General features: G+C 58.4%; 1 protein-coding gene across 2 annotated transcripts; it reads right to left on the reverse strand.

Annotated features, from left to right (window-relative positions):
- Window positions 1–120: 120 nt before the first annotated feature.
- On the reverse strand, window positions 121–26,102 carry TJP3 (tight junction protein 3). Of its 2 annotated transcripts, none has more exons than XM_012646305.1 (21): window positions 25,886–26,102; window positions 13,365–13,421; window positions 13,152–13,261; window positions 12,453–12,555; window positions 12,010–12,340; window positions 10,482–10,585; window positions 9,277–9,436; window positions 8,883–8,991; window positions 8,387–8,445; window positions 8,068–8,134; window positions 7,730–7,886; window positions 6,254–6,362; window positions 5,782–6,019; window positions 4,974–5,185; window positions 4,046–4,141; window positions 2,998–3,068; window positions 2,367–2,577; window positions 2,182–2,282; window positions 1,419–1,709; window positions 712–758; window positions 121–340 (listed from the first exon to the last, which is right to left on the reverse strand). In XM_012646305.1, the coding sequence occupies exons 2-21, from the start codon at window positions 13,410–13,412 to the stop codon at window positions 238–240; spliced, it is 2,727 nt and encodes a 908-aa protein (XP_012501759.1). In that variant the 5' UTR covers window positions 13,413–13,421; window positions 25,886–26,102; the 3' UTR covers window positions 121–237. The 2 variants fall into 2 exon arrangements, with proteins under 2 accessions (XP_012501759.1, XP_012501760.1); XM_012646306.1 differs by having other exon boundaries at window positions 13,365–13,557.
- Window positions 26,103–26,770: the final 668 nt, after the last annotated feature.

A 26,770-nucleotide genomic window follows, 5' to 3' on the forward strand; every position in this document is an offset into this window, starting at 1 on the left:
TCTGATGTACAAATTAAAAGCTGATCGAATGGGCAAAGCCTCGCATCAGGGTCTGTGGGGCCGAGAGAAGGTCGGAGGCTCGACCCTCTGGCCCCTGCCTGGAAGCCGCTAGAAGCCCATGCTGCGAAAGTGCTCTGTTTATTAACGACCAGGCAGAGGGAGGCAGGTTGTGGGTTCTGCACGGGCAGCCAAGTCCCAGCTCCAGGGAGGACGGGCCAGCGGGCAACCTGGGCGGGGTCACAGGTCAGTGGCCGGGCCCCAGTCGTAGCCATCTTCGTCAGAGGACTCCATATCTCGGGCTCGTGTAAACTTTTTCTTCAGGGCTTCTCGCTCATAGGTCCTGGGGGTCAGGAAATAGGACAGGTGATGTGAGGGGGAGGACGCAAATTTGTCCACCATCAACGGAGGCACAGCAAGTGTGAACAGAGATGAGCGAATCTGGCCATTCATGGGTAGGGCCTTGTTAACAAACTCCTATGCACCCTTCAGAGCCCCAGCTGCAATGTCCCTTCTTTCAAGAAGCCTTCCCAGTCCCCCCAGGAAGATGCTGCCCCTGACGACACAGCATAAAGTGGCTCTGTCAGGCTCTGTCATGCCCACTAGGCCAGGAGCACTTTGGAGGCATAGCTTGGTTCTAGATCTCTTCAACCCCAAAGTCACAGGACCAGGGAAAGGGCCGAGGGCCCCCAACCTGGCGTACAGGGCTCTTACCGCATGCTGTCCTGTCTCCACTGACCCTGGGGGTGGCGAGTGCCCACCTTGAGAGAGAGAGGAGGTTCATAGTTACCCCCAAAGTGTGATAAGCAGAGATCAGTACCACTACCCCCATCCCACCCCCCTGTGCTTGCTGCAGCAGCGCTGCCCACGGACGTTCCGACTCCCCAGCATGTCTGCGGTCGCCCCCAATTTTAAGTGAGAAAACCGAGGCTGGGATGGGAAAAGGCCTTAGCCAAGATCTCCCAGCCTGTTGGCCACGGCGGAATTGCGTTTCTCATCCGTGCACCTCCTCAGAGGGCTGTTGTCGCAACTCCATGTGCGTAAAGTGCTTAAAATGGTGGCTGCCCCATAAGCAGGCTGCCACGGACTGTTGAGCAGGTTGGGCACTGCACAACCCCAGGGACATCACGAGAGAGGGTCTGGAGGAAGGGGTCTGCTGCCTTTGGATTCACAGAAAGGTGCAGGCAGCCCCATGTATACTAAGCGCTAAACAAACACTTGTCACTGTTAAAACACTCAACTCCTATGTGGCAAGACGGGGACCACGCCTTGAGTTTTCACAGCCACCCTGTGAAGTCAAGTCTGGTACCGTCCGTCCCTGCGTCCTAGGTGAGGACACTGATGCTCGGGTTAAAATGGCAGCCCCCCGGCGTGTGTCTCTGCCCCTCCGAGACCCTCACCACCCCACCTGCCCCGCACACCTGGGTGCCCCAGCGAGCGGAGATCGTCCCATGATCCCTTGGGCTCTGGGGCTCATCCGCCTGCACAGGCTCCGAGGACCGGGCCAGGGCGGGGGCCGGGGGCCCGTCGTCCACATCCGTATAGGGCCCGCCCTCGCCGTCCGTGTAGCCCTCGCCGTCCGTGTAGACACCGCCCTCGCCGTCCGTCTCCTCGTTCTCGCTGTTGACCCGACTGTCGCAGCTGAGGTCGGCGGCGCTGTCGCCCAGGCCGCGGTGGGGGAGGTCCAGGTTGTTGTCCGAGGAGCCGTCCAGCTGCAGGTGGGCGTGGATGCTGCGGTGAGACCCCCCGACACCCTGGCCACGACCCCAGCAGCAGCCCCCACCCAGACTAAACCCCCAACCTGGGACGCCCCTCTTCCAACTCCAGCCCCAAACCAGGCAAAGACCCCCAACCCTCAACCTCGAATAGACCCCGCCCTCCAGCCTTGACTCTTGACCCCAGCACGAGTTCGGACGCTGACCTTGATCCAAGGCCGAGCCGCCAAATCTAAGCTGAGCCCCGACCCTCGACCCCAGCCGCAAGAGGAGACCCCATTCCCAAAGCCGAGTCCCCCCATCTCAGCCGCCCAAGTACCAGGCTGAGACCCTAATCTCAGGTCAGATCTTGACCCTGGCCACGACGCCGACCCTTGACCAAGCCCCAACTCCAGACAGAGGCCGCGAACCCAGCGGGGCCCAGGTGGTGTCTGTGGCCGCTGAGTCCCCACCGCCCACGTGCCGGCACCTGGTCTTCGGCCGTCCAGATGGGCCGGGTCTGCTGCTCTTGGATGGCGGCCTTGAGTTCCTGGTACCAGGCATCGTTCGTGTCTTGCAGGGGGACGGTGGCTGCGGGGAGGGGGCATCAGTGTGGCCCGGAGGCTCAGGCCCGGGCCCCCATGCCCACCCCGCAACACCCAGCTCCCCCGATACCCGTGAAGAGGTGGCCGCTGTGCTTCCACAGCTTCTGGGCTTGTGCGTAGAGGCGGCGCGTGCTGCGGCGGGAGGCTGGCGCCAACCACTGGCGCAGCGCCTTGAGGGCCACCCGGCTCTCGGGGGCGCAGAAGACCACGATGGGGTAGTACTGCACATAGTTGAGGCGCTCGATCGCTGACGGGGTCACATCCAGGAGCGCGTGCTTGTCCTGGCCCGGGCGCAGGTGCAGGGGGTGGGGAATTAGAGGAGGAGACAGAGAAAGAGACAGTGGAGACAGAAACACATCCACAGACGGGAAAATCAGAGAGAGAAAAACAGAAAGACAAAGAGTCTGAGGTCAGAGTGGACCCCAGCCTTTCACACCCACAGGCCAGCATGTTGCAGGTAGGGGTTGGTAACATCCCAGGCCATGGCATCGTGGGCACCAAAGCCCCAATTTGAGTCTCTCTGCCTCTGCCCAGGGCTTGCTGTTGTGTAACTTTGTCTCCCTTGGGCCTCCCCCCTCGCCACGCCTCTAAGGGGGCCCTGTGGGAGACCATACTTATGGGGTGTGGGGTGAGAACAGGTCAGAATGTGCAGTGGGATGCCCCAGCCTCAGTTTCCCCATCCATGAAATGGGCCTGCTTACCTTCTCTGCAATCACCCGCACGGTGTCCAGTTTGATGATCTTCGAGGGGCTGTCTGTCCTCAACACACTCTCTGTGGAGAGGACAGGTGACCGGCAGCATCAGGGGGGCAGCCCCCTTGCCCCTCAAATTCATGGCGACCTGCCCCTCCTCTGCTCAAGAACCCACCATGGCTCCCCATGGCCCTTGAGAGAAATTCTAACAGCAGCAGCAGCGCCCATTGGCCACGTGCAGACACTGCACTCAGCAGAGCACGAGGGTTCCAATTTCTCCACATCCCTGTCAGCACTTGTGATCTTCTGTTTTTTGTTTTGTTGTTTTGTTTTTTTAGTTTTTCGACCATTTAAAATATTGAAGTACCATTGTTAGCTTCTAGGCCCAAAACATAGAAGGTGGGCCAGATTTGGCCTGAGAGCTGTAGATTGTCAACTCTTACTCTATTTTTATTGTTTCTGTAGTTGTTCATTTTTTTTTTTTTGAGATGGGGTCTTGCTGTGTTACCCAGGCTAGTTTTGAACTCCCGGACTTAAGCAATCCTCCTGCCTTGGCCTCTTGAGTAGCCGGGACTACAGGTGCCTGCCATCATGCCCAGCTAATTTTTCTATTTTTTTGTAGCAATGGGGTCTTGCTATGTTGCCCAGGCTGGCCTCAAACTCCTGGCCTCAAGCGATCCTCCAGCCTCAGCCTCTCAAGTCATTGGGATCATAGGTGTGAGTTACTACACCTGTTCATTTTTAGTTTCCTCTGGGGACCTTACCTGTCCTGTTCATTGGTGTAGTTCAATAAACATCTCTTGAACACAGGAAGAAACGGGTGGCACCTTGTCTCAATTGGCAATGGCTACCTGGCAATCTGTGTTCAGAAGGATTCTGAGGTTCTATCCAGACAAACAGTGCCAAGATTGATCAAGCATGTCTAGCCCGGGCACTGGAGAGGGTACTGGTGGCCCATCTGCCTCGTATCTGCCATCATTGTTCTAACACACATTCCTCAAAAAAGCATTGATGAAATGCTTCACCAACAAGGTTACCAGGGGACCTGCTTTCTCACCTGCAATTTCGAATTGGTCGGGCAGCTCAGCAGTCAGCTTCTGCATAGCGATGTCTGCCACGGGTCCCAGGATCACCACTGGGCGCTTGAAGCTGGCTGAGGGGCGCAGAAACAACAAGAATCAGAATCCCACGTGCAGCAAAGACTGTCAGCATCTTGTATAAGGACGTCTCCATTTCCTGTATTGTAATAGCCTATGTAGGTAGGTGCATGGCTGCCTGGCCAAAGACTACAACTCCCAGCCTGCCTTGCAACTAGGGGTGCCCATGTGACTAAGTTCTGGCCAATGGGATGCAAGCATGATTGACATGTGAAAGTGTGGTTTATCCGCCTTCAATCCCTTTCCCCCCGCCGCTGGCTGAAATGTGGTCGTCGAGGGACCTCCACCGTCTTGGGCCACACAGCAAGGTGAGAAAACAAGATGGGAGGAGCAAAGTTCTTAGTGACAGGGTCACAGCTCACTGCAGCCTCCAACTCCTGGGCTCAAGTGATCCTCTTGCCTCAGCTTCCCGAGTAGCTGGGACTACAGGCGCCACCACCACGCCCGGCTAATTTTTTCTATTTTTAGTAGAGATGGGGTCTTGCTACATTGCCCAGACTGGTCTTGAACTCCTGAGCTCAAGTGATCTTCCTGCCTCGGCCTCCCAGAACGCTGGGATTACGGGTGTGAGCCACCGCGCCCAGCCCATTTTTCTCTTTTTTAGGATTATACACATGCCTTGCATTATATTCCTGTTGGAAATAGGAATTGAATTTTAAGGAATGAACCCCCTTCCTATCTCTCTCCTCCCCATAAAACAACCCAAAGTGGGTATTTTGGGTGGAAGGAGGGCAGCAAGGGCCATGCCTTTTGGCGGCTGGAGGTTGGTGACCGTGTGCACAAGCACCTCCTGACCGCTCCCGCCCCGCCAACCGCCGCACACCACACCTTCTCGAAGCACCACTCGCTCATACGGCGGGTAGTGACCCTGTTTGGTCAGAGCCGACAGGTCCTCGCGGCTCCTCTGGGTGGTCCTCTTGGCACCTCGACGAAGACCTCGCAGCCGCCAGAACTCGGCCCGAGCACTGGAGCCCGCTGAGGAGCCCGGCACGGCCCCCACGGCCCGCTGGGCGGCCTCTAGACTGGCCAACTGCTCCGCCCTGGGGAGAGGGGAGCACTGAGCCCTGTGGTCGGCAGAATGACAACCCCAAAGACGTCCCCGTCCTAATCCCTGGGACCTGTGGCCATGTCACCTCACGTGGCAGAAAGGACTCTGCAGATGGGATTAGGTTAAGGACGTTGAGACGGGAGGTCGCCCTGGATGACCCGGGGGCCCAGTGTCAGCACAGGGTCCTCCCACGAGGGGCAGGGGGGTCGGAGGCAGAGAGGCTGGAAGACGCTGCGCTGCTGGCTCTGGAGGGGCAGGAAGGGCCCCGAGCCGAGGGACGCGGCGGCCGCTAGACGCCGGGAAGGGCGGGAGACGGTTCTCCCCTGGAGCCCCAGCAGGGACCGGCCCTGCCACGCCTTGATTCTAGGACTTTCCTCCAGTCAGAGGATAAGTCTGAGTTATTTAAAGACGCTGAGTTTGTGGTCACCTGTTACAGCAACAATACAGACTGGTACAGTTGCCAACTGGGTCCCACCCTGAGCCCCCCCCGCAGGCCTCTTGGGATGGACCCAGCAGTGCCACTAAGTAGTGCCACCGTGCCTATTTCCAACAGGGAAACTGAGTCTGGAGGCGGGGAGCGGTCCCCACCTGCTCTGGTTGGGAATGACGCCCCGCTCTTGCTCCCGGAGGTCGCGACCCATGCGCACTGCCAGCCAGTGGCCCCCTCGAGCTTGGCTCTGCCTGGGGCCCGGGTACAGCGTGTCCAGCACGTGGAAGACGTCACCGCGGGTGAAGCCCAGGCCGGACGGCGGGCTGGGCTCCAGCTCGAAGTGCGTGCGGATGTAGAAGGAGTCGCCCACACCAGACTGCACCATCTTCCGGAAGACTGGGGGACGGGGGAGGCCACGTGAGCCGCCTGGATCCGAGCTGTCCCCGGAGAGTGGGCCTGGCCGCGGGGAACCCCACCGTGGGGGGACTCGGGGTGCTCTCCATGCTGGGCCGGGGAGCGGGGTGACGGGTGCACGGGCCCAGACGTGCCCACCCGCCTGCGCTCACCATCAGGCCACACAGCCACGTGCCCCGGGACCACGACGTGCACACACTCTGTCCACGCACTTACTGTCATGCTTCCGTTGTGTCACCAGCTCTATCTCCTCGCCTGGTGGCAGCCCCAGCAGGAACTGCACGGCCTCCTCCCGCGTCAGGTTCTGGAAGGGCGTGTCGTTCACCTGTCGGAAAGACGGCGCGGTGGTGGGACGAGACGCAGGACACCTCCTGCTGGCGCATGGACCCCAGACCCTCCTCTGCGCAGAGCCAGCCCGGCTGCCTGCAGAGCGGCCGTCAGGGCCCTGGCGGTCGGGAGTGGCTTTGTGACGGGGGCGTCACCCTGCGGCCGTGTGATGTTGTGACCCAGACAGCTGATGGCGTCGCAGGGGTACGAGGGTCTTGGCGCAGAGACAAGGTACAGGCGCAGCGCCCACGACGCAGACAGCAGGTCGTGGTGGGACGTCAACACCAAGACGTGGGGACGGGCTCATGGCCCTGAGCTCGGGGGGATTTCGTGATACGCTCAAGAGTTGGGACGTAGTCGCAGGGTCACGACAGGGACAATGTACAGACACAGTGGGTCAGTGGGCACAGGTGTCACTTTCAGGGTCTTGGCATGTGTGTCAAGGTTGAAATCCCACAAGCAAACTCAAGTGGAAATATTTTTTTAAAAAATCATGACCTTTAGGCCAGGCGCGGTGGCTCACGCCTGTAATCCTAGCTTTCTGGGAGGCCGAGGTGGGTGGATTGTTTGAGCTCAGGAGTTCGAGACCAGCCTGAGCAAGAGCGAGACCCCGTCTCTACCAAAAATAGAAAGAAATTAATCGGACAACTAGAAATATATAGAAAAAATTAGCCAGGCATGGTGGCGCATGCCTGTAGTCCCAGCTACTCGGGAGGCTGAGGCAGGAGGATCGCTTGAGCCCAGGAGTTTGAGGTTGTGAGCTAGGCTGATGCCACGGCACTCTAGCCCGGGCAACACAGTGAGACTGTCTCAAAAAAAAAAAAAAAAAAAATCATGACCTTTGGGCACCCTGGGGACAAGTTTTCACCCAGCCACTGGGGTGATGACATGGAACTTGGCGGGCGGTGACTCCACCGCACACTCAGGACTCAGACTGCAAGGTCGAGACAGACGAGGTCAGGAGAGGGACGGTGGGGACGGGATCTGGCGAACGAGGAGTAGAGGAGATAGGCCAGGGATGGGACGGGGCAGGGACAGAAATGGGGACACGACGAGGGGCCGCGGACACGGCAGACGGTTACGACACGGTCAGGGAGGCAGGACCCAGGCGAGGTCACGACACAAGACGCGGGAGGTTAGCGCAGACAGTGACTGTGTGGGTGTGGGGACCGCAGGAGAGGGAGTGACGTGACACCGTGGTCGGGACACGACGTGGTCACGACACGGTCCTGACTCAGCGGACGAGGCCGCAACGCAGGCGGGGAAACGTGAGTGTGAAACACCCCCTGGGGTCTGCACCTCCCGGGGTGGGCCCTGGGGGGGACACACAGACCGAGACCCGCACAGGCGCGACGCCCAGGGCACCTGCAAGATCTGGTCTCCCTCCTGGATGCCCTGCCCGTCGGCCGGGCTGCCCGCCTGCACGCCGGACACGAAGATGCCCACGTCGTTGCCCCCGGCCAGGCGCAGCCCGACGCTCGCGCCCTTCGGGAAGCAGACCACCCGCGTGTCGGGGCTGTACCTGCGAGGGGAGGCGGGGAGCGGTCAGACCAGGGCGGGGATGGGGCGGGTGCTGCACATCTTTGGGAAAGGCCCTGCCCGCTCCGCCACCCTGGCGCAGGAAAGCGGGGCTATGCTGATGGGGGTGGCAGCCCTGGGACGTGGGAGAGCTGAGCGGGGGCGCTTTTTTCCGGGGTACATACCCACGATCCTCCACGCTCTGACCGCTGGGCACCCTGTAGATGTCACGGCTGCGTTCCCTGGGCGAGTCTGAAACAGACGAGCCAGGCTCTTTCCCTGAGCACGCTGACTCAGCCCAGCTCCCAGACCTTCCTTTTAGGGGGCCCTAAAATGCCACTTGGAGCACCGTCACCCACCTCTGTTCCTTCTCAGCAAACCAAGGCTGACCTCTTAGGCTCATGCCAACCTCCCCCCATTCAGCCTGGAACAACGCTGCTGGCAGGGATCAGAAAAATTGGGCGAGAGGTGCTCAGAGTCACCGCCCACATGCTCTGCACTCACCTGGTTCCGAGACGGATCTAGAATCCAGCGACCTTTCCCGCCGAGGCTGGGGGCTCTCTCTGGAGGGGAACAGATTCCGAGTGAGGCAGGGGTGGGTGTCGAGGGGTGATTTTTTAAAAAAAAATTTTTTTAATTTATCTGCTCTTGGATTTAAACCCCCTGAGCTGCGGGGTGGCTGAGTCAAATCTGCCACACTCAGGCCTGACGCTAACCAGGATGACAGGGTCTCACTCTGTCCCCCAGGCTGGAGTGCAGTGGCGTCACCACAGCTCCCTGCAGCCTCCAACTCCTGGGCTCAAGTGATCCTCCCACCTCGGCCTCCCGAGTAGCTGGGACCACAGGTGTGAGCCACCACACCCAGCCAGCTGCAGGAATTTTGAGGAATGTGCTAGAAATATAGGACTGTACCCTCAAGGCTACCCTTAGTTAGAAAAGAGACACCCCCACGTTCCCCTCCCCCTCCTGCTTGACTGGTCTGGCTGACAGGGGTACGTACGCGGGGGAGTCGGTCTGGCTGGCCTCCGGGGTCCGCCGCCTGTGCCGGGGTGGTGGCGGGATGTGGGACGGTGGCGCCTGCGATAGCTCTGAGCCGAGGTCCGAGATGTCTGTGGGGGAGAGCGCATCTCATCAACCATCAACACGTCTTCCAGGCTGGACCCATTTCACGGAAGGGCCTATCGAGGCTCCTCTAAGCGAAGGGCCCTAGACCACAGTCAAAGGCGTGGTTAGAAGACTCATCTTTGGGAGGCTCTGGCCCTGGCCTGCTGTGTGGCCTTGGGCAAGTTCCTATCACTCTCTGTGCCTGCTGCAGCCAGGCTTACTGACCCTACTCGGCGCTGCCTGGAGCGCTCGATTCAACCCCGAGCGGGGGCCTGGCTCCCCGACCTCACCCTCCAGGAGGGAGGTGTCGCTGTCGCTGACGGCAGACGGGATGTTCACCAGGAACTGCCCGCGGTCCCTCAGCACCAGCAGGGTGAGCTTTCCTTCCGACTTCTCGATCAGCCGCCGGGTGTCGCCCAGGGACAGGTTCTCGCTGGACACCCCGTTGATCTGAAAGGGACCAGGACGGCAGAGAGGGAGCGGGTTCACGAGAGGTGAGGGCACTAGACACAGGTAGCTTGGGTGGGGGGAGACTAGAAACACACATTCCCCACGGATAACTAAAAACAGACACTTCTTAGGGAAAGTGCTAGAACTGGATTCCTGCTGTGAGTGGAGACCACAGCAAGAACTGACTGTCCACAGATTTCTAGAAACAGACACTTTTCCAAGAGGGGTAGGGGACACGAGGGAAGAAAATTAGAAACACGTCAACTCTTCTTTTTCCCAAGAAGTGGAAATTTCTCGGGGACACTAGGAACAGATCTGAGGGTGACATTATAAATAATTCTAACTGGGGGAGAGGGAGTAGCTGCTTCCAGAGGATAACAACACAATCTCGAGGGGGGCCTAGAAACAGTCATCTGAGGGTGGATTAGAAACACACAATTCCTAGAAAGAACTTAGTGTCACCGCCGCAAGCCCCAGGAAGCCATTTCTAACATTTTCCCTTGGGAATGTCTGTTTGCAGGAACCCAGGAGAATGTGAGTTTCTAATGCCCCCACCAAGTTACTGTTCTAGTGTCCGCCCCAATACGCTAGAAACAGACATTTCCTCAGGGTCACCGGAAACAGACAACTTTGCAGAGACATGAAACGAGCAACTGAAAGTAGTTTGGAAATCCAACAGGAGGAATCACTAGAAACAGATTTTCAGGGGCGAAATCTAGAAAGATTTGGGGCTGTCTGGGCTGTTAGCATCCAACCGCCCAGGGTGGGCCCAGAAATCAGCATGGTAGCCAGTTGGCCACATGATTCTGACACCAGCTGCAGGTTGCAGCCAAAGGCCATTCCCCAAGGGGATACTAGAAAGACACGTTTGGCAGTGGATTAGCAGTAGCTGGGGAGAGAGGGGGTTTTATGTCCAGCTGTCTTCCATCTTTCAGAAACAAGCAACAGCCCAGAGGTAAGTGGTTTGGGGCCTGGCTCCGCCGACCTTGCCGTGTGACTCAGTGGCCCTGCCTGCCCCCACGGGACAGGGAGAAGCCAGGCGCACCTGAAGGATGAGGTCTCCTTCCTGCAGCCCGCGGTGCTTGGCGGCCAGGCCCGAGTCCGTGATGTGCTTGATGAAGATATGACTTCCCAGCTTGACCCCGAAGTCTGTAGGAGACAGAAGGGAAACTGAGGCAAGACTCCGGAGACTGGAGCCTGAGGGTGTCCTCCTGCTGTAAGGATGGAACCCAAGTGTGGACCCTGCCTTTCCGGCACCCTGATGACGTCACAACAAGAACGCTGGTGTCCCCCATGGGACTGACATCCGACGCTGTTAGTGATGTCTCCACGGGAGCGGGGGGCGGGGGTGGTCAGGTGGGGACATGGAGTACAGGGTCCTCACGCTGTCAGTGATGTGGCAACGCACAGCTCAGCGACAGGACACTATTAATGACATCACAGGTAGAGCTTTTGAGCTGTGAGTCTTGTTATTACAATTATAGGCCGGGCGCGATGGCTCATGCCTGTAATCCCAGCACTTTGGGAGGCCGAGGTGGGAGGATCGCTTGAGCCCAGGAGTTCGAGACCAGCCTGAACAAGAGCGAGACCCCGTCTCTACTAAAAATAGAAAAATTAACTGGGCATGGTGGTGCATGCCTGTAGTCCCAGCTACTCGGGAGGCTGAGGCAGGAGGATCGCTTGAGCCCAGGAGTTGGAGGCTGCAGTGAGCTGCGATGATGCCACTGCACTCCAGCCTGGGCGACTGAGCGAGACTCTGTCTCAAAAATAAATAAACAAAATAAAATAAAATTAGGAGGAGTGAATAATCAGGGCAGTTTGAGTCTACGCTCCAGGCAGGTTGCAATCCTCAGGCTTGGCCCAAGTAAACTCTCCACTTGTATATCTTTAAAAAAATTACAACGAGATGAACAGACATCCCAAGGCCATTTGTCACATCATGACCAGAGTTCTGAGGTCACGATGCTGCCGTTGAATGGAGACAGGGTCTGGAGCAGCATCCCTGTTGCTGACGGGATGACGGGAATTCTGATACAGCGACCGTATTGCTGGCACGACACGCGAGTCTGCTGTGGCTGCTGCAAAAAATCGCCACAAACCCCGCGGCTCTCATACAATGCAGAGGCGTCGCCTCACGGTCCAAAGGCGGAAGTCTGCGATTTTAGTCTTTCAGGGCTAAAATCAAGGCGTGGCAGGGCTGGTCCCTCCCGGGGCTCCAGGGGAGAACTCGTTTCCCACCTTTCCCAGGATCTAGTGGCCGCCACGTCCCTCGGCTCGGGGCCCTTCCTCCCCCCTCAGAGCCAGCAGCGCAGCGTCTTCCAGCCTCTCTGCCTCCGACCCTCCTGCCCCCTCGTGGGAGGACCCTGTGCTGACACTGGGCCCCCGGGTCATCTGGGATAATGTCCCCATCTCATGGATCTTGACTTAATCCCACTTGCAGAGTCCCTCCCGCCATGCGGGGAGACACAGCCCAGGTCCCAGGGAGCAGGAAGGGGACGTCTTTGCTATTCTGCCGGGACAGCGGTGTTGCCCTTTCTGGGGGCGCGCGCCCCGCCACCCGCCGCCCCGCTCACCTTCGCTGTCCCTCCTCCTCACCAGCACCGACTTCACCGGCTTCGTGAGCGTGTCCTGCCGTGGCAGCCGCTTAAAGCCAGACACCAGGGCCAGCCCGTTGGCCTCGGAGCCACCCCCCGGGCTCCTGCGCCCGTGGCTGCCAGCCCGGCCCCGGCGGCCAGCCCTCGGCCGGCGGGAGCGCTTGCCCCAGGAGCGGCCGGAGCCGCTGGACGAGTCACCCTCGTAGCCCTGGCCGTGGTCTGCGTCCTCCTCGTCCGAGTCACGGCGCCTGGGGCTGGGGTGGCTGGCCCCGGTGGTCGGCAGCTGGATCTTCCGGGGACGCTTCACTGTCTGTCCAGGGAGTGGACAGGAGGGGCCGGCCGGAGGCAGGGGACAGGGGAGGCTCTGCCCGGCCACGGGATGGCCCCGGGGGCAGCCCCCTCCCACCCGGCAGCCCACTCACGATGTTGGCCATCTTGGTGCAGGTCTTGAGTATCTGAATGGCAAAGGAGGAGGTGACGTTCTCCATGGAGACCCCATTCACCATGACGATCTGGTCCCCTGTCCTGTGCGGGCAGGACGGTGGGTCTCAGAGAGGCGGCCTCACAGGGGGCGGGGCTGTGGAGGGTCCCTGGCACCTCTGGGTCTACAAGGCCTGGTTCTAATTCGTTGGTGTCCCCAGGCTCACAAAGACATTTAACCCAAGTCCCCCGTTCTGCTTTTCTGCCCCCTCCCTTGCTGTCTGCGTTTCATATTTTTTCTCTCTCTCTGCCTCTGAGCCTGGTCCCCAGTGCTAGGCTGGGCGAAGCCACATCACCCATCAGCCACTCAGGGCCCAGAGCCATTTTATCAACATAATTCCCAGGAGCCTCTCCCTCTCCTCCAGGGCTCAGAATGCTGGGTCTCCTTCCCTCCTGCCAAAAAAAAAAAAGGTTTCCAGGACTTTATGTTCCAGGAGGGCCCTGGAGCCACTCTGACCCCAAGAATTGCCAGGAAGGACCAGGAAGTGCCTTAGGGAAAAGAAGGGCCAAGCTGGTGACAGTCCTGCTGCCAGCTCAAGCCCTGTGCTGACGGTGCCGGAAGGTGCCAGGCACTTTGCAGCCTCCTGGCTTTGCCCGCACAGGTCCCCCGCCTGCCAGAACCCAGCTGCCTGGACACCTACTGTAGCCTGCCCTCGGCCGGCCCTCCGGGCACCACGTCGGACACAACCACAGAGCCACTGGGCCTGTCTCGGCCTCCGGAGATCGCAATGCCGAAGCCCCGGCGGGGGTCCTGGAGGAGGAGGAGAGACGGGAAGAGCTTTCGTTTCCCCTCCTTCCAGCTGGGACTAGGCCGCCACGCCCTCAGCGCCCAGGCAGGGAGAGGGAGGCCTCACCTTGCTGATCGTGGCCGTGTGCTGCTCCCAGATGGTCAGCTCCTCCATGTCTGCCACCTGGTCCAGGGGAACAGGGGTCGGTCATCGGAGCATTCAGAGGTTCTCAACCCTGGGTGGGGAGTCTGGCTCTGACACACCCGTGGGCGGAGCCTGTGGGCAGGTTGCTGCCTCTCTCGGGACCTCAGTTTTTCATCTGCAAAATGGGTCTAAGCCAGTGGTTCTCAAACAGGGGTGACTCTGCCCCCCAGGGGACACTGGGCAATGTCTGGGGACATTTGTGGTTGTCACGATGGGGTGGGGGGTGCTCCCTGCATGGGGCGAGTGGAGGCAGGAACACTGCTCAGCACCTGCAGTGCCCCGGACGGCCCCACCCCAGAGGGTGATCCAGCTCTGAATGTCAGTAGCGCCCAGGGAGAGAGGCCCTGATTTAAGTGAACTGAACAGTAGCAGAAGCAGAGAAAAGGCAAGTTCTTGGTCCCTTTCCCTGTGGAAGGTCCAGCTCAGTTTCCTGGGGAGGACCTAGCCAGGCCTGCCAGGCACAGGGAGCTCCCTCTGCCCCAGCCACACGGGCCTCCTCACTGCGCCTTCAACACAAGGTGCAGTCGTGCCCCAGGGCCTTTGCACGGGCTGTGCCCTCTGCCTGGAACACTTTACCCCAAATCCCTCACCTTCTTTTGCTCAAATGTCACCTCCTTGGTGAGGTATCCCTGACCACTCTGTTTAGAATTCTAACCACCCCCCACAACAGACCACCTAATCCACCTTTTCCTGCTATAGTTTCCTTCACAGAACTTGCCACCCTTTGATATTTTCTAGGTTTTCTTTTTTATAGAGAGATGGGGTCTCACTTTGTCACCCAGGATGGAGTGCAGTGGCGTCATCATAGCTCACTGCAACCTTGAACGTCTGGGCTCAAGCGATCCTCCTGCCTCAGCCTCCCGAGTAGCTGGGACTACAGGCACACGCCACCACGCCTGGCCTGCTTGGTTTTCATTTTATCTGTCCACTGTCCATGTGTAGAATATCAGCCCCGGGGGGCAGAGATGTCTGTCTGCCTTGGGTCACAGCCCAGTTCTCTGTTCTCTGCCTAGAACAGCACCCGGGTCACAGCAGAGATTCAACACGTTTGCTGAATAAATGAATGAATGCATGAAGCTCTTTCTTTGTGCCAGCTGCGTTACATGTACTATCTCATTTAACTCACTCGTGGAAGGGGCATTCTGTTATCTCCCTGTTACAGACGAGGAAACCGAGGCACGGAGTGGTGAAGTCATCTGCCGAGGCAAAAGAGCTGACGGAGGGTGGGGCTGGGGAAGGTGTGGATTCTGTTACATTCTGTTATTTTCGTGCCCATGGTATAGATAACAACACCAGGCTCCGCCAGGCTCAGGTGCAAGGTCACCTGGCCACACCCCCATCCTCTCCTCCCTGCCCAGCGCAGTGGGAGGGGAGGGGCCTTCAGCAGTGACTCCCCTTCCCCAAGACCAGTTTCCAGGCTCCGCACAGCAGGGGGGCGACTCTCCCTGCCCAGGGCCCGCCCCTGGCACACTCCAGTGCCTTTCCTTACAATCTCTGGGATCTCCCGGGAGAGCAGCATTCCTGACTCCCCGGGAAAGGCAAGGCGGGTGGACAGGACAGAAACAGCTGAGGGCCGGGCCCTGCGGCCACCAGGGAGAGAGGGGGCCCCACAGTTCCTAGGAAGTGGGGTCATTGCTCAGGATCAACACTTAAATTCGCTGTCTGCCCTTGGTGCCCTGTGGCCGTGTCTCTCCCAGCCTCAGTTTCCCCATCTGTAAAATGGGCACCCCTGCCCCGTCTTCCAGGGTTAGGGTGCAGGAGGAGGGCGTGAACCAACGCATGAAGAAGCAGAAGGAGCCTCCAGAAATGGCAGCAGATGTTTTCGCGGGGAAAACAATGGCTTTTCTCCTTTGCGTCATATTAATAAGTTACACTCGTCCTCGCCCGCCGCGAGCGAGTACCCATCTGTTTCATCCTCACGGTGGCCTCAGCAAGTGGCACTGCTGCTAGTCCAACTTTGCAGGGGAGGAAAGGGAGGCCCAGAGAGGTTCAGCCACTTGCCTGGGGTCACACAGCAGCGCGCCCTCTCTCTTAACCGCCAAGATACAGCAGCCGCCTGCTTGTTTATTATTTTCTTCTGAACTTATTTTTCAGAATAGTCTTTTTTTTTTTTAATTGCTTTCATGTTATACTCCATGTCACTACATAGGCCCCCTGGAACTTTGATGTCCTGGTTTTATTTTAAGAAACAGCCCCTAGGGAACCAGGGCCCCAGGAAGGGGAGCGCGCAGGTTGCCCCGGCTTGTCCTAGCTTGTGTGGGTTCGTCTCCATGGATACCAGAGGCTTTGTCTAAAACCCTCCAGGGCTCCCGATGCCCCCTCGGGATTAAGCCTGACCCCGCAGCCCACCTCAGCCCGGCTGCGACACCCCTCCAGGGACTTCTGCATAGCTGGCCCCTGCCACTGGGGTCTTGGCTCAAATGCCACCTCCCCAGGAGGCCCTCTTGGACTACCCCACCTGACCAGTCTTCTCTGGTACCATATCATTCTTCCCTGATTTGTTTATTAGTTTTTAAAACCATCTTTCTCTGGTCTTTCCTCTGAGGCTGTGAAGGCACAGCGTGTCTTTCTGAGCACTTAAGCCCCAGCTGATCGGCCGATCAGCACCTCCTGGGACTCCTTTTAAGGGCCCCCCCCCGGCAAACTCCTATTCAGCCTGCGCAGCCCTAATGGCACTGTCTCTTCTTCCAGGAAATGAGTCCTCAAGCCCTGACCCCCACACACACGTCTTACATCCCTCCCTCTGGCCTGACCGTGATTATGGGGGCCTGGGACATCAGAACCCTGCTGTGTCTGCCCCACACTCTCCTAATGGGCAGGGCTAGGGGCCAGCTAGGACCCTGGCACTGTCCCCCACAGGACCAGCCACGGTGGAGAAGAGTTTGAAGATTGTGCAAATGCTGAAAATAAAAGGCACTGGGGGTGGGGTGCAGTGGCTCACGTGACCCTGTAATCCCAGCGCTTCGGGAGGCAGAGGTGGGAGGATCACTTGAAGCCAGGAGTTCAAGACCAGCCTGGGCAACATAGTGAGACCCTGGTCTCTACAAAAAAAAAAAAAACCACTTCACTAGAAACTCAACCAGGTATGTCCTGAGGTCCTAAATCCCCTTAGCCCCACCACTGTCAAGGTGAGCTCCGAGACGCGGGGCCTGGCCCTCTGTCCCCCCACCCCAACGCTGGACACAAACAATGAAGCAGAGATGCCCCAGAAGGACCCAGAGGGGACAAGCCTTTACCAAGTCACACAGCTGCAGGGCACGTGGCTCCCAGGTGGCCGGCCCCTCTCCGTGTCCCCGCCCCACCTCCCGGAACAATGGCAGAGGGGGAGGTTACAAGACTCTTGAGAGCCTTTCCTTGTCGTCTGGAAGGAGTTGGTGGCAGGAACCAGTACTGCCTGGCCCCAGGGCTTGGGGCGATGTGGCCTGGGGCTAGCCACACACCCAGGGCGGGCTCAGCCTACCCTTCTGGGCCCAGTCCGAGAGCCAGGATGTGGGGGTGTGAAGAGCGGGTGGGGCACAGGGGGCGTGGAACTCCATGCCTGGACCCTGAGGTCCCTCCAGAGACAGAGCGATGGGGATGCTCGTCCCAACTGCTGCCTCTGCCGGGTCATGCACTCGAACAGCTCTGTACACAGTCGGCACCCAATAAATGGTGAAACAGCCGCGCAGCCTCTCCACATGCACCAAAGCCAGCCCAGCCCACAAAAGAAGTCACTGCCCACCTTCCCAGCCACAGCGCCCAAGCGGAGCCGGCTGCATACCTCCGGGGACGGGCATGAGCGTCTCTGCTGGGCACCTACTGTGTACACCAGGCTCTTCAAACACGCTTATCTCTTGTAATCCTCCGCCCACTCTTTAAAATGACAATCGCCCATTTTGCAGATGAGGTTCGACAGGGGCTCGCTCACTGGCCCAAAGTTACACAGCCGTAGTTGGCAGAAAAATCGGGATTTGAACCCAGGTTGCGGGGTAAGGGAGGCCGGCCCTGGGGCAGAGGAGGTGGCCTTTGTGGGTCGGGGGATGGGGTGGGGGGCACGGGCGCAATTCGCTGTGCAGCCTCGGGCTAGCCACGGCATCCTCGTGAGCCTCAGTTTCCCCATCTGTTACGTAGGTAGGGGGTGTTCTGGGGTCCTGGGTCCGACTCCCAAACCCCGCCTCGCCCCCACCCCGGCCCGGTCCCCTCCCCCTCCCTCCTGGGCGGGCTACTCGCCTGGAATCTCACCGCCATGGTCCACCCCGGGGCTCTCCAGCGCCCCTGCTCCAGGGGGTGCCTGGAAACGGTCAATTGGCCCCCTCCCGGCTTAGAGGGGGACGCGGGGGAGGGTCCCGGCGGGGTGGGGGCCCGGCTGTCGCCCTCCTCCCGCCAGCTCCACAGCTCCCAGCTGCACCTGCCCCTCTTCCTCCTCCAGGTCCCCGGCCGGCCCCGCCCCTACCCAGACCCGCCTCCGGGACGCCTCGGTCCCCTCCCGACAGCTCCTCCCGTCGCAGGCTCCAGGCCCGGGGAGAGAAATCCAGGCCGGGTTTTCCGCCCAGCCAGGCACCTGCCCGCGGCCAGGGCTGGAGACCGGCCGGGCGCGGCCGCAGGGAAGACCCGGCAGGAATCCCCGCCGCGCTCGGAGCGGAGTCTGCGAGGTGGAAGGTTTTTCCTTCCGCGAAATGGGCGCGGATGAGGGGTTTGTCGAGGGCCCGAGACCTCCGGAGCGTAGGGCGGGTCCGCCTCAGCCACTTATCTCCCGGAGGTTCACCCTATTTCACAGAGGGGAAACTGAGGCCCCGGGAGGCCAGGGTCATGGACTTTCTGAAGATGCCAAGCGGCCGCCACGCACTTGTCCTGTGCCCGGGCCTCCAGCACACCTGCACGGGGCGAGGTGCCCAGCTGAGGAGGGCAGGGAAGGGGCAGGGCGGGAGCAAAGGTCGTGGCTTCCTTCCCACCCAGCGCAGCCTCGCCCTGGGGCCCGGAATTCCAAGATTCCCAAGGTAGCAAAGATAGGACCCGCCTAGGAAACCCTCTACCTGGGACGAAGTCACCTGGATGGGCGGGGCTGGCGGAGACTCCGCCCACACATTCCTTACTATTAAAAAATTCACCCCGAGCCTGGCTGTGCATGACCCCGCCCCAAGGTTGAAGGCTCAAATCCGGGCATAAACACCGTTTCCCAGCGGCCTCCGGTCAGGGCCGGGCGGGGAGAGGAGTCCTAGGTCGTGGCAAAGGGGAAGGCAAAGAAGAAACTGTAGCAGGTAAGGAAAGGCTTCTTAAAGGAGGGGGGCATTGGGGTTTTGAAGGTTGGTTAAGAGTTTGCTAAGTGAAAAAGACAACAGTATCAAAATCTTTGAGGCCCGCAAACGTGACTTTTCTCAACCCCTCCCCTGCTATTCTACCCGAAACACTAGTCCAGAGGCCCCTGTCAGCCAGAGTTAGCCCTGCAGGGGCCTCCAAAGGCCCCCCGAGGCAATAAACTTTTGCTGAAGCCCCTTCTAGGGATCCACTAGGAACCTCAGGATCAGGAGGGTTCTAATCCCAGCTCTCTCACCTATTTGCTGTGTGACCTCGGGCAAGTTCCTTCCCTTCTCTGTGCATCAATTTGCACCTCTGTGATTGGGGAAAATAATACCCCCTATGTCACAGAGTGGTTGGGAGGATTAAAGGGGGCCTAGCATAGATGTGACCTGCTGCCCCCTCCTAGCTGTGTGTCCTCGTGCAAGCCACTTCCCCACTCTGTGCCTCAGTTTCCCCGTCTGTAAATGGGCATAATAATGTACCAGCCTCAAAGGATTAAACGAGTGAATGCGCAGAAGATGCCGCCCTAAGCACTGGCTGGTTAGTGCTATTGTTTTTATCCGAGCATCCGTCACAGATATTTCATGGATGATGAAGTCGTGTCCAGAGATGTCCCCAGGCTCGCAGGAGGTTGCACAGCAGGGGCTGCTGCAGCCCCAAGCTCCCTCCACGACCCCTGCTGACCCCAGGTAAAAACACACTTAACGGAGCTAAGCCTTGCTGAACGAATGCTGTGTACCTACAGGCCGCTCAGCCTTTCCCGGTATGACGTTCAGCCACCAGCAGGTGGCGCAAAAAAAAAAAAAAAGATTGTAGGTGGAACAAAGTCAAAGTTGTTTTTTTTTTTTAAATAGGTGCGTGTTTGTTTTAATGAGTCATAGGAAAAACATAAGTCACCTGCTGGTCCGCTCACATCTGGGTTCGTGGCTGCCATTGCTCGGGAAGAATTACTGATTGGGTCTGGCAAAGTAGGACAGGTGGCCTGCAGGTGCCCCAAGCTGGTGGAATGATCCTGCCCCAAATGTGAACAGAGCAAAGCAGAGAAGCCCCACCCTAAACCCCTCTATGAGAGGAAGGGGGGCAGCTGTCCCAGGACATGTAGTCTTCCTCCAGCCACCTGCTGCTCTGCTGTCATATCGCTGCCCTGCTCAAGAACACTCAATGGGCCGGGCGCGGTGGCTCACGCCTGTAATCCTAGCTCTCTGGGAGGCCGAGGCGGGCGGATTGTTTGAGCTCAGGAGTTCGAAACCAGCCTGAGCAAGAGCGAGACCCCGTCTCTACTAAAAATAGAAAGAAATTAATCGGACAACTAAAAATATATAGAAAAAACTAGCCGGGCATGATGGCGCATGCCTGTAGTCCCAGCTACTCGGGAGGCTGAGGCAGGAGGATCGCTTGAGCCCAGGAGTTTGAGGTTGCTGTGAGCTAGGATGACGCCACAGCACTCTAGCCCGGACAACACAGTGAGATTCTGTCTCAAAAAAAAAAAAAAAAAAAAAAAAGAACACTCAATGGCTCCCTAGTACCCGTCATCCAACCTTGTGTTCAAATCCAGGGCTTTGGAGAGGGGCATGGCTGGTGCTGCCCCACAGGCCTGAGACCACCACCCCTGACCTCCAAATCACCGTAAGGAATGACAGCTCTGCCTTTCATCAGTCCACCTCGCTGACGCATTCATTCTTCATCCACTCAGTCATTCACTCAACAAAAAACGTTTCAAGCCCCCAGTAGGCGCCAAGTATATGACAAGATCTGATCAGGGACCAACTTTCCACTTGAAATTGCAGGGCCAACCTCAAGCAGGAGGGGACAGTGCAACCGTGGCCAGAGGGGGTGGGGCAGGGAGGGTGCAGGGGACCTTGGGTCCCGGAAGTATCGCTGGGATGACCCTGCTCAACCCCCTTCTGGGTACTTGGGGGGAAACTGAGGCTCAGAGAGAGCAATGCCTGGGCTGAGGTCCCCCTGTGGGCCACGGCCCCCAGGAAGGGTGGGAGCCCTGGGGGGTGTATGCCAGGGCCTGGGGTCTTCCCGTTTAGGTGGCTTTGCTGGGCTGGACCAAGCTGAGATGCTGTCTGCGGCCTAACAGGTCTGACCGGAACCCAAGAATGCCCTGAAAGGGCTCTGCAGCCCCACGGGCTTGGGCTCATTCTTTAGTATTTATTTAGCACCCTCTGTGTACACCGCCATGGGGCCTGCAGGGCTGATGAGACAGACCCAGTGGAAGCCCCTGGTCCTCGCGGAGACAGACAATAATTGAAAAATCACACGTGTAAATTAAAAAGTGCAAGGCAGGCTTCCGACGGCACCCGGTAGGGAGACTTTACCCGGGCCAGGGGCGCATGGGGGACTTCCCTGAGGAGGTGGTACCAGAGATGAGAACTGGTTTTGATAGGTGTGACTTAGGTGAGAGGAATCGAGCAGAGAACAGTTAGAGCTGCAAGAGGTGAGGAAGGAGCCGTGGGGGGATCTGGGGAGAGCGTTCCAGGCAGAGGAACAGCTCTGCAAAGGCCCCGGGGCAGGACTGTGCCTGGCGTGTGGGAGGCAGGGTCAGGAGCCCCATGTGGCTGGAGCAGAGTAAGGAGGGGGAGGAAGGGAGGAGGGGAGGGAGGGCAGGGGACAGGGCAGGTCGTGCAGGGCCTGGTGGGCTGCAGGGGGGACTTGGGCTTTTGACCACCAGGTAGGTGGGAGCCATGGAGGGCTGTGGGCAGAGGGACGGGCCTGACTCTGGTGCTCACAGGCGCCCTCTGGCGACTGCTGCGGGGAGGACAGATGCAGAGGTGGAGGGCAGGAACCGGGGACTGAGACAGAGGCGACTGCGTTGGCCCAGGTGGGCGATGGCAGGGCCAGCTAGGCAGAGGCAGGGCAGGGGACAAGTGGGCAGATTTGGAAGCATTTGGAAGCAGAGCCCCTGAGACTGGCCGACAGACAGGCTGTGGCAGGAGAAGGGAATCCACTCCCAGGTGGGCGTCGGGGCCTCGGGAAGGTGGGAAGGAAGCTTCCTGGGATGGGACAAGGTGGGGGTGGGGGAGGCAGCTGGGGCTGGACAGAGAAGTTCCTGGGGGGTCACCAAGGAGCCAGTGCAGACGGAAGTGGGAAGGCCCAAGCCGTACCGGGAGACTGCAAGGTGTTTATTGACTCTTTTTTCTTATTCCTGCTGTGCTGTAGTTATTCTAATTTTTTCTTTTAATAACATTGGTACCAATATATATATTTTTTAAGAGACAGGATCTCACTCTGTCACCCAGGCTGGAGTTCAGTGGCGTCATCATAGCTCACTGCAGCCTCCAACTCCTGGGCTCAAGTGATCCTCCTGCCTCAGCCTACTGAGTAGCTGGGACTACAGGCATGTGCCACCTGGCTAATTTTTAAAACACTTTTTTTTTGAGATGGGGTCTTGCTATGTTGCCCAGTCTGGTCTTGAACTCCTGGCCTCAAACAATCCTCCTCCCTCAGCCTCCCACAGTGCTGGGATTACAGGCGTGAGCCACCGCACCTGGCTTTTATTTTATTTTTTAATAAACATTTTATTTTGGACTAATTTTAAATTTACAGGAAAGTAAATACACAGAATTCCCTTACACGCCTCACCGATTCCCCCAAACATGAACGTCTTCCGTTATTACCATGCTATATTTGTCACAGCTGAGAAACCAACATTGCCACATCCCTATTCAGGAAGCTCCAGTCAGGACCCGGGTGTCCCCTCGAGCCCTTTCCTGCCCCAGGGCCCTGTCCAGGGTCCCGCATGGCATTTAGTCATCACGTCTCCTCACGCTCCTTTGGGCTGTGACCGTGTGTGTCTTTCCTCGTTCCATGAACTTAACGGTCTGGACGGGACACGTCTTTTGTAGAATGTCCCTCAGGGTGGGGTTATCTGATGCGTCCTGCATGGCTAGGCGGGAGTGATGGTTTTCAGGGGGCCCCTGGGAGATTTTGGGGAACTTGTGTGGAGAGGCGAGGCTGCAGCTGAGACGCAGGCGGCCGGGCGACAGGACACACCCGCTCTGTGGGTCCCAAGGGCAGCCTAGCCTTTGAGGAAGGACAGATTCTGGGTGTGTAGGCTCTGCCGCAAAGCACCTCAGGGCTGAAGAATGTCCCAGGGTTGGCAATGTCAGGGTGCTGGGGAACCACACAGGGAGCACTTTGGTGTAGATGGGAAGGAAGGTCAGAAGGGGGCCATAGAAACTTCTAGAAGCTTGGAGTGTGGGATGCAGCTCAGAGGACTCCACGGAGGGTGTTTTTACCCCTAAGATGGGAGGACGCCCGAGCTCTAGAAGGAAGCTCTGCAGCAGGGGGAAAGAGCAGTGCCTGGCACAAAGTCTAGCCCCCACCTCAGTTTCCTCATCTGCAAAATGGGGATTCCAGGTCTGACACTGAGCAGTATTTTGGGGGAGGCTCAAAAGTTTAAGCAGTTCTGGCGCGGTGGCTCAACCTGTAATCCCAGCACTTTGGGAGGCCAAGGTAGGAGGGTTGCTTGAGGCCAGGAGTTTCAGTACAGCCTGGACAGCAAAGCAAGACCCTGTCTCTAAAAAAAAAAGTTTTTAAAAATTAACAAGGTGTGGGGCCAGGCGCGGTGGCTCACGCCTGTAATCCTAGCTCTCTGGGAGGCCAAGGTGGGCGGATTGTTTGAGCTCAGGAGTTCGAGACCAGCCTGAGCAAGAGCGAGACCCCGTCTCTAATAAAAATAAAAAGAAATTAATGGGACCACTAAAAATATATAGAAAAAATAAGCCAGGCATGGTGGCGCACGCCTGTAGTCCCAGCTATTTGGGAGGCTGAGGCAGGAGGATTGCTTGAGCCCAGGAGTTTGAGGTTGCTGTGAGCTATGATGACGCCACTGCACTCCAGCCTGGGTGACAGAGTCAGACTCTGTCTCAAAAACAAAAATTCTCCTTTGAGCAGGCTGTAAAATCTTACTAGTTACCATGTTCATTAATGAGTTCAGGAAACTCATAAAGCACCTGTTTGTTTTATATTTGCATGAGTTATGATTTTATGTTTTGGGGAAAAATATCCTTTAACATCATAAAACCAAAAGGCTTTAGCTCAGCATTTAAAGCTCTGCCCCCTATTCCAGTCCCAGCATCGCCCACCTGGACCAACCCAGTCCTCTCCTCACTGGTCCCAACTTCCACCCTCACCCCCCATGGTCTGTCCTCTCAGAAGCAGCCACCAGAGGGCACCTGTGAGCACCTAAGTCACGCCCGTCCCTCCTCTGCCCACAGCCCTCCATGGCTCCCACCTTCCTCGGAGTCAAAGCCCAAGTCCTTCCTGGGACCCACCAGGCCCTGCACGACCTTCCCATCCCCTCCCTGCCCTCCCCTCCTCCTCTCTCCCCCTCCTCACTCTGCTCCAGCCACACAGGCCTCCTCGAGGTGCCTCCAACACACCAGGGGTGTCCTGCCCCAGGACCTTTGCACAGGCTGTGTCCTCCTTGGACTGCCCTTCCTCCCAGTATCAGTTGGGCCAACTATTCGCGTTCTTCAAGTCTTTGCTCAAAAGTCACCTCCTCTAAGATCACTCAGCAATCCTCCTACTTATAATTAGAAAACGCCTCTATTTGTGATGCAATTTACGTATTTATTACGTTTCTTGTCTGTTTCCTCCCACCACAGTATAAGGCCCGCAAGAGCAGGAAGCTTGGTCTGTCTCGTTGCTGGCTGAATTGCCAAGGCCTGGTAACGACACCCCTGGCACACAGTAAGTGCTCAATAAATGCCAGTTCACTCCCAGGGCGGGCCCTCCCCCCAGCCGTGTATTCCACTAACCTCAACCCATTCCAAAGGGTGTCAGGCTCCGCCCTGAGCAAACACTGCCGCCCGGGAGCCCCGCCAGGTCTGGAAAGGAGGAACAGGCACCCAAGCTCCCGCTGCGGACTTTCCCCGGCACTCAGGGCCACACAGAGGCGCGAGCCAGGCAGGCCTGTACTTTTTCAAGATCTCGTTTGGCGGGGGCCAGACCTCCCCGCAGCTCTGCATTGGGACTCTCGTCTGCCTGACATTTCTAGTTTACTGTGCAGCCCCAGGCAAGTGGCGGCCCTTCTCTGAGCCAGCGTTCGTCATCCGTCAAACAGGGAGGCGGAGGGACAGTGGGACTGGACTTGTGCCCTGAGTTTCGATGTGGGGTGGGACAGGTCACTCTCACCCCTGCATGACCAAGAGTCGTGATTATTTCCTGCTCTCGACAGCCCTGGGACGTGGTGACTCTCACTATCCCCATTTTATGGAGTGGAAAACGGAGGCCCAGACAGAAACCCAGGCGGAGGGGTGGGATCTGACAGCAGAGAGGTGTGTCCCACCCCCACAGCTCCCCGAGAGCTCCGCGGGGCCACGCAACCCCCCCCCGCCATGACCCCAAATGCCGGCCAGCTCTGTGCCCCACCATGTGAACACCTGTCACCTGTGCCTCCCTGGCCCTGGTCCCCGGGGGGCGGTCGGGGGGGACCTCTTGCTCCCGGACAAAGACCTGAAGTGCAATCAGACACTGGGCTCACCGGGAAGCTCCCTTTGTCCTCCCCTTTGGGAGCAAATGACCCAGAAAAAACTCCTGCCACTGGCCCCTCCCCTCTCCAGATCTGGGGTCTCCTTGACCCTTCACATCTGCCCCAGAGAAGGAGTAAAGCTCACATCCCCGCCCCGTCACCCCCGAAAGCTCCTGGAGGTCCCAGCAGTGAGATCGGGAGGCAGAGGGGTGGGCGCCGCAGTTGTTTGAAAACTTGGAGGCTCTTAGTAACTTCCAGGGTGCTCGGGGGGACGGGTGAGGTCCCAGCCTGCCCTACCTGTCACCTCCCGGCCACTGTCTCAGGCTGCAGGAGGTAAACCCAGCTCCCCTTCCCACCCCCAACTCACATCCCTTCCCTCTCCTCAGTTTGGGGGATCAGAGCCCAACCTGTGCCCCTCGGCACCCTGCCACCCCCCGCAGCACCTGGGCCAACAATGACCCTTTTAAAAGTCTCACAAACGTCGTCCTGGGCAGGCCGCCAGGGGCAGTAACTGCCGGGCAGATAATCCCTTGGAAACTATGTCAGATGCCCACGCAGGAGTGTCAGTTTCCTGCTTCCTGGGGAGCCAGGGGGAGGCCATTGAGGGGTCCCAGGACCCTGAGGTCGGGGAGCCCAGTTCGGACAATGGCTGCAGGGCAGAGGGCAGAGCAGGGCAGGAACTCACCTGTCCAGGAGGCTGGGTGGCCTCTGGGCCCGCGGTAGGAGCCAGGGCCCGTGTGCCCACCTGGCGCTGGGGGTGGGGACGGCACCCGAGGCTGGTGGCTCTGGCCTCCCCACCTGGGTGCCCAACTTTTCCTCGGTCGCGGTGGCAGGAGGCGGGCAGGTCCTGTGGCGGGTGGGACCCACCAGCCCGACAACGTGCACAGGCTGGCTGTGAGGGAGGCCGGCCAGCAGGCTGGCAGGGTGTGTGGCTCTGTGGGAAGGTGCTCTCACGTGGGAGCGGCTGGCTTTAACCCCTGCTCGCCCAGAGGCCAGGGACACCGAGTCCTTCACCTGCCTGGGAAGCGGCGCGTAGTAGGTGCTCAGGGAAACACCTGTTGAATACAGTTGGGAATAAATGGGCCACACCCCCCGGGTCTCCCCTCCCCACGCTGTCCTTCTTGGACCTGGAACCGCTCAGCCTTTGCACTTGTGTGACATCCTGCCAGATCGTGGCAGGGTGGGCTCCTTGCGCCCTGCAGATCCGGGTGCAAATCCTGCTTCTCCGCCACCCGCCGCACTGGTGACGCGTGGCTGGTCCCAATGAATGAGACACTCGGGAAATATAAAATGCACGCGGGATTTCCAAGCTCTGATGTGCAAAAAAGAATGTTAAAACAGCTCATGGATTTTAATCCCGATTCCTTGTTGAAATGATCCTATTTTGGATGTATTGGGTTTAAATGAAACCTAGGGTTAAAATTAATGTCACCTGTTTCTTTTGACGCTGTTAGAATGTGGCTACTATACAAACTGGGCAGAGTTTGAAAAATGTGGTTACTAGAACATTTTAAACGGCATTTAAAATTTCAATCAGCTTGAGTTATAGCTCTGTAAGTACCGGAATAGG

The sequence above is a fragment of the Propithecus coquereli genome, unplaced genomic scaffold (assembly GCF_000956105.1).
Source record: "Propithecus coquereli isolate 6110/MARCELLA unplaced genomic scaffold, Pcoq_1.0 Scaffold241, whole genome shotgun sequence".
In the NCBI taxonomy this organism is placed as follows: Eukaryota; Metazoa; Chordata; class Mammalia; order Primates; family Indriidae; genus Propithecus; species Propithecus coquereli.

Bases quoted from the DNA above. Each gene is read 5' to 3' on its own strand.
- TJP3 (XM_012646305.1), bottom strand. From the start codon at position 13,412: ATGGAGGAGCTGACCATCTGGGAGCAGCACACGGCCACGATCAGCAAG. The intron at 5,186-5,781 runs GTGGGGACCGCT...CCCTCTCCCCAG, and splicing joins GTCATTCCCAACCAGAGCAG to GGCGGAGCAGTTGGCCAGTC. The intron at 3,069-4,045 runs GTGAGAAAGCAG...TCCTCTCCACAG, and splicing joins CGACCAATTCGAAATTGCAG to AGAGTGTGTTGAGGACAGAC.